Genomic DNA, 6,362 nt, shown 5'->3' on the forward strand with positions numbered 1-6,362 from the left:
AGCAGTCGTTCGCACGGAAAAGGATTAAAAGCCTGTATAGTTTACGATGGCTCGATGCCAGGGCCCAAGAGAAACGGCCCGGGAAGCCGCTGGCGTTGCGTAAAGGGCTGCGTGTGATTACCGCATACACCGTCGTCTCCCGAGCGATTCACGTTGCACGCCTTTCGCTTCCGGTCGACGAAGCTGCCACTATGAGCGGTACACATGCTAAAATAAACGTCCCGCGCACGCGCGGGGAGACGCCCTTTTGCGCAACTGCCTATCACGCTGCCACTTAGCGCCGTTAACTATACGCGCCCGCCGTCGCTGTCCGTCGCTCATTTGCAAATAAAGGCCCGGGACCGCGCGCGCGTGTCAATTGCGTCTCGTTTCCGGTGCATCCTGTCGACGATCGAGTCACCCGCACCGCGCAACACGCGGGCGGTACAACAAAAAAATAATAAAATAAATAAAATGCCCCATCGTCCAAGCCGCGATGTATGCACAACCGCGAACGCCCGGCGCTGTGCGTATAAATGTGCGGCACTGCGTACACCTGGTAATCGCATGTATGCGGCCGGCTCGCAGCTCGGGAATCAACAGGTTCGTGTCCGGCGAGGGGATCATCGAGCATCGGCGCTCACAACCGCGTATGCTAAGCGTGACACGCACGGATGTGTTTGGTAAGCGTGAACCTGTCCCGTCCTTCCAAGGACACGCCGGCGAGGCATGAGGCGGGTCATATTATATATCATATAGGTGATCTGGGCACGTATTAACAAAACGTGTCTTGTCATGAGCTTTTCCTCGTCGGTTAGCCCGTTAGGGCGCCCGCATTCACGATGGCGATCGGCTGCACAATGAGAGGAAACCTGCTGCGATGGGGCCAGTCACGCAAGGTATACTTGAGAGAAGTTATGCAAATAAAGGCCCAGATGGCTCCAGGGACGATGAGCATAATGATGAACGACCGCTGTGCGAAAAGCACCAGCAAACTGCCGTAGCGAACGCGGCATCAGAACATAGGGATTTGTTAAATACCTGCGTCAATCAAAGCTTAAATCTACTTCGGAAGGGTCAACTAGAACGTCTGTGAGGAAGCTGTTGTGTACTTGACTACGCGGTGTACAGTCAGCCGTCAGTACACCCGTCCCGTGATATGATTGCGTGGACACCGAGGGACATGCGTGCTTACTCACCAGGAAGGGCAGATGGTTGACGGCGAAGGAGAGCAGCGTAACCACGGCGACGACCGTCCAGCGATACTCGGACACTCCGGCCTCGCATAGAACCTGCGGGCTGTACGGCCTCCTGGACGTCTGTCTTCCAAGCACGTGCAGGGGCTTCGAACTAGACGAGCTGACGCTGCTCCCGGTGCTAGTCGTTCCGTACTCCGGCGTTGCGGTGCGCAGCTGCTGGAGGCGCGCCTTGCGGCCCAGCTGCCATCGCTGCACTTCCATGGCGACGCTCATGCCGATGCTGCACGCCATGAGCATCCCGTAGAGGACGAGCACGAACAGCGTGTACCGGCTGTCCCAGAGCTGCGGGTGCAACGAGCACTCCAGCATGGACTCCGAGGAGCGGGCGAACGCGGACGCAACGCCGATCAGGACGCCGATGACGGCGAGCACGGCCACGTGGTACCGGATCTGGTTACGACGCACGCTGAAGCGGTACCGGTACGGCCAGCGGATCGTCAGCAGCCGGTCTCCCACCGCGGATGCTAGCGTCGTGAGCTGGAAGGTGCGGCTAGCCGCCAGTCCCCACAGCACGAACCCGCACGGGGCGGCGGCCATCTTGGGTCCAATGAGACGCAGCACCGAGAAGCCGAAGCAGAAGAGCGCTGTGACCAGGTCCTGGCAGCAGACGGACAGCAGGAACAGGTCGACGGTCCTCCACTTGCGGCGGTACGTGTGGAACACGTAGGCCACCCATAGGCACAGCACTATCAGCACGGGAGCCGTGGCCGATACGGCCAGCCAGAGCACCGGGAAGAGCTCCATGGTGAATCGAAAGCCCGCCGTGGTTGCGGTTTTTGTGCGTAGCCCCGGACGGGAAGTCGCGACGGGCTCTTCTCACATGACGGGATTGCTCGATGGAGACGAGTCACTACGGCAACGCTGGGGACACTGGCAGAATCGTGAATCCCCGGTCCGACTTTGGCAGCGTCGGATACTTGCTTCGCAGTGGGCCACGGGGTTCTCGCGACGCGTTCACATCACTGGCTTACGGTAGAATTCTGGCTCCGAGAGCCGGAACACCAAAGTCACAAGGTGTCGAGCCGACGGCGACGAGGACGACGAGCTATAACCGCCGACGCCTCGCCTGTACCACGCTCGCTGAACCTACAGAAAGATTATCCCAGCGTGAGCCTCGCACTGTACATCCTCAGTCCGGCAACGCGGCTCCGCACTAACCACCACATGCACACCTCAGCAATGGGTCGCTGGGTCACTCAGAAAGCGCCAAGTTTGCAGGCGCGCATCCACTCGGAGCTGCTTCCAGCGGGCCGCCGGAGGGGCACCCAGGCACTCGCGCACACAAACACACACACACAAGCAGTGCGATCCCCGGGCGGCACTCAAGGATCTATCTGGTCGCGGCGCGCTACTCGGGATATCCAGTTTCCGAAGAGGCGTTTGTCGTCGTCGGACGCCGCCGGCGGCGCCGGGCGCAAAGGCACTCACGCTCGTTCGGCCCAAACACGCTCGCACAACAGCGACGGCACGCACCGCCACACACACACGAACCAGCACGGAGCAGAGAGAGCGCACCGCGGCGAAGTGTGTATCCGGAACAAGGGGAGCGCGGCGCACACAGGTCCCTCCGCACCGCAGACGGAGCGCGGTCTGGCAGGCTACTCGGTTCCTTTGGCTGACGCCGCCGATGCGTCGGTTCTCTTCTCCCGGCGGGACGGGCGAGAGGCGCGGGATTCGAGGCCTTCTCGGGCGCCACTACGAACGGGACGGGAGAGGAGGCGGACCTGCCTCCTCCGGCACGGTTCGTGCGGACCGGAAAGCACGCCTCGTGTATGTGAGTGCAACCCCCCCCCCCCTTCCCCTGCGGCAGCAGTCATTGGGCAGTCATTGCAGAGCAGCCGCCACTGCACACGACAGTGCGATATATTCTTTGTTAAATCTCCTTGTCCACTTCAGAGCTTTCACGATGCTTGCTCACCGGCGAGTTTCCAGATGATTCCCCAGAAGCATACTACATTGTGGACTCATTCGCTTGTCGAAGTTCCTTGCAAATTTCGTAGCTCTGCCAGAAAGCTTCGTGGTCGCAGCCGTTGTGGTTGTCAGTGAGGCTATCCATTTTGACGTGACTCCAACTCTTCATCACGTAGTTAAATTTGTTTCGTAAGCTTTTAGCTCAGGATGAAGCCAAATAATACGAGTATACTCGCACGATCGCCCAGAGTCACGTTGAATGAGGAAAAGAGGCATATCGGTTTCAATGGAAATGAGCTTGTCGATGTGAATGCCAGAGTTGTCTTGAACGACGTAACCTGTATCTGCAATAATTTCATCCTACAGGTCACAGGTTCCGACGCTCCTTGATACATGCGGCGTGTCAAGTAGAGATGACAATACCTGGCCTCAACAATGGTTCTCGTCGTTCGAAGTTGCCGAAAAAAGACATAATTGGACGCAGACTGAACCAGCATTCCTTCCAGGTTCTCACCGGGCCGCGGGAACGGCTAGAAAGTGGCTGTTATTTTATGGCGAATATCCTTTGAAATTTCCTTTCTTTTTCTACTAGTGCACTACGAAAGAAACACGTAACCAGCAGGCGTCCGTCATAGGCTATGATGTTGCCGTTGTCACCGATATCGGTCACTCGATCGATGCAAGATTGACGTGAGACCTATTGGCCAGTGATGGCTGAGAAATCGATCAGTGCAACTTTTCCTGGACAACAAAAGATTATGCGGTGTGAGTGGTTCTCAGTACCATGCAGAGGATAGCCATTGTGTCTCATTCAACCAGCCACTGCCCTAAACATAGGTTATGTTCGGTTTGCGGTTGCAGAACTATCGATAGAGCTAGCACGATGTCGCGGGTTCGATACTGGTCCGTGTGGAGGCAGTCCGACAAGTTGGACGCCCTTTACCTGAGATTTCGGCGCCCGTTAACCTTCTTCCTCTCAGGATGTAGTCAGAATGCATCCATGCAAGGAGTTACGTTATGGGGGTCCTATTTGACATATCCCGCGTAACGCTTAAGTTTGAGCCGTTAACCGTCGTTAATGCCATAGTGTAGCCAGAAAAGAAAATTTCGGTGGGGAGGGGGGGGGGGGAGTCACCCACTTGACGTAGGACGGAGAGTAGGGCGGCTGGGCAGGCCGCATACTAACAGAGAAATTTCGGGGAGGGGGTGAAAGAGAGAGAGAGAGAAAACTTACGTGTAAGATGGCTATAGCCGGGCACTCACTCCCCATTCCCCTCCCCACGTGTAGGGTAGCAAACTGGACTCAGTGTGGTTAACCTCCCTGCCTTTCCTTCTTCCCTTCTCTCTCTCTCTCTCTCTCTCGGGGGAGGGGGATGCACGTGCCTGGTGTACCCCCCTTCCCTGCCCCCTGGCTATTTAACTGCATCAATGGATCATGGGTGAGCACACTCGCCTGGCGATTGTGGGCTGCCTGAACAAAAACTGGTCACGATTCCGAGTTCTGAAGAGAAACTATCGTTCTTCGGTGGCCCATTTTTTAAAGCAAACTTTCTGTACGGGGTCCTCTGACAATCATCGCTATCCGTCGCCTTCCTCTCAATCTCTACATGTTCCCTTACGCAGAGTGAAGCCGAAACGTTGCACGAGATTACATGTAGGGCGAAAATGAAGACAAATTATACGCGTCGAAATTTAACAGAATGCTGTTGAATGAATGCGTGTGTATGGAGAATATTCCTCGTACGAAGCGGAGCGAAGTTGTCGCGTGGGCGCGAGTGGGGACACCTGCGACGGACGCGGTGGTTAAAGCGACTGCACGCTGCATGCCAACGCATACAGACGCCAGCTCGCGTTTTCAAATTGTTTGAAACTCAGTGTCGGACGACACCACGTTTGCCCGCAAGCATTACAAGGGACTCGGAAGCATCGCTCTGCGACCTGGCGCGGGCTAACAGCGAAATATCTCGTTCGAGGTGCAAAAATCGGCGGCCGGACACCACGTCATCCGGACGCTGTTTCAGTGGCGAGGCGAGTCGTGACCAGACACCGAACACCTTCGCAACTATTCATTCCACAGCCGCACTGTAGCCGAACGAAGAGGCCTCGCAGCCGCAATGGAATGGCCGGTAGCAGCACGCTTGCGCCTGATGAAACATCATAAGCGCCCGAATCCTCCGGCATGCACGGATGACCTCCAGCAATCTTTGCAGCGCGCATACAAGCGCCATCGGAGCGGCGTAATGCACGTTCTCGCTTGTGCACAGGATCATCGCTGCAAGCACAGGTGGGAAATCGGAGAGCGTGAATCTGGGAAGACGTGCTTCTTTCTTTCTTTCTTTCTTTCTTTCTTTCTTTCTTTCTTTGCTTTCTCTCTCTCGCTTCCAAGGAGGAGGAGGAGAGGAAGCTCGTGCTGCCATCTCCTCCCGCGTCTCCTCCTCGCGACCCGGCGTGTTGACGAGGAGCGGCGCGGTCGTCCTCATGGCGGCGCCTTCTTTCGATATTACGGCCCCCTACCAAAGTGGATCACCCGCGCCGTCCGGCGGTTCCTCGCTTACGGGAAGTCGCCCTCCAGAAGTGGGCCACTGCAGGCTGCCTCGCGAGTCTTCGCGTCCGCCTCGCCGCCTGTGGGGCAGCCGTAGAAGCTGAGCATACAGCGCAGCGCGGTGACATATATCAACGCCCACTTTCGGAGGCGTAGCGGAGCGGAAAGGAGGCGCCGAAAGAAACGAAAATAGAAAGAAAAGAAGACCCCCGATACGAGAGTCAAAGTAAGAGCTAACGAGAAAGAAAAATAACGTCTTCATTAGTTTTCCTCAGTCTTCGGTAGCCATCGGCAGGTGGTAACGGTGCAGGCGGCATTCCAGCAGGCTTAACGGTATTGGAGGCAATTAAATTACAGTGCGGCATGGTTGTAACAAGGTCAGTAGGACGGGGTAAACGCGAAACAAACAACGCCAGTACATGTCTCCGGTTTGGAATACCCCAGATGCTCTAAATGCATAAAGTTTCCCAAGTACTCGTTGAGTTCACATCGAAGAAAACATCGTGCGAACATTCCGGACACCTTCCCTGATCCGCAAGCGCGCTCCACTGCACTGCTCATTTGCCCAGCTAATGGGGACGTTGGTCGTAGTCTTTCTCCGTGGTCATAGTTCAAATGAAGACGCGGTGCTAACTGGATCTGCTGGCGCTTGTCTTATATGCGCATATTTT

The 6,362-nt window shown here is 56.3% G+C and overlaps 1 protein-coding gene across 1 annotated transcript in view; it reads right to left on the reverse strand.

Moving 5' to 3' along the window:
* The window catches only part of LOC142576009 (uncharacterized), a 156,800-nt gene extending 153,966 nt beyond the window's left edge, over positions 1-2,834 (reverse strand). The window contains exon 1 of the mRNA XM_075685883.1: positions 1,179-2,834. Within this exon, the coding sequence (XP_075541998.1) occupies positions 1,179-1,982 (804 nt within the window). The 5' untranslated portion in view covers positions 1,983-2,834. The remainder of the gene's footprint in view (positions 1-1,178) is intronic.
* Between the last annotated feature and the right edge of the window lie 3,528 nt (positions 2,835-6,362).

The sequence above is a fragment of the Dermacentor variabilis genome, chromosome 3 (assembly GCF_050947875.1).
Source record: "Dermacentor variabilis isolate Ectoservices chromosome 3, ASM5094787v1, whole genome shotgun sequence".
Lineage (NCBI taxonomy): Eukaryota > Metazoa > Arthropoda > Arachnida > Ixodida > Ixodidae > Dermacentor > Dermacentor variabilis.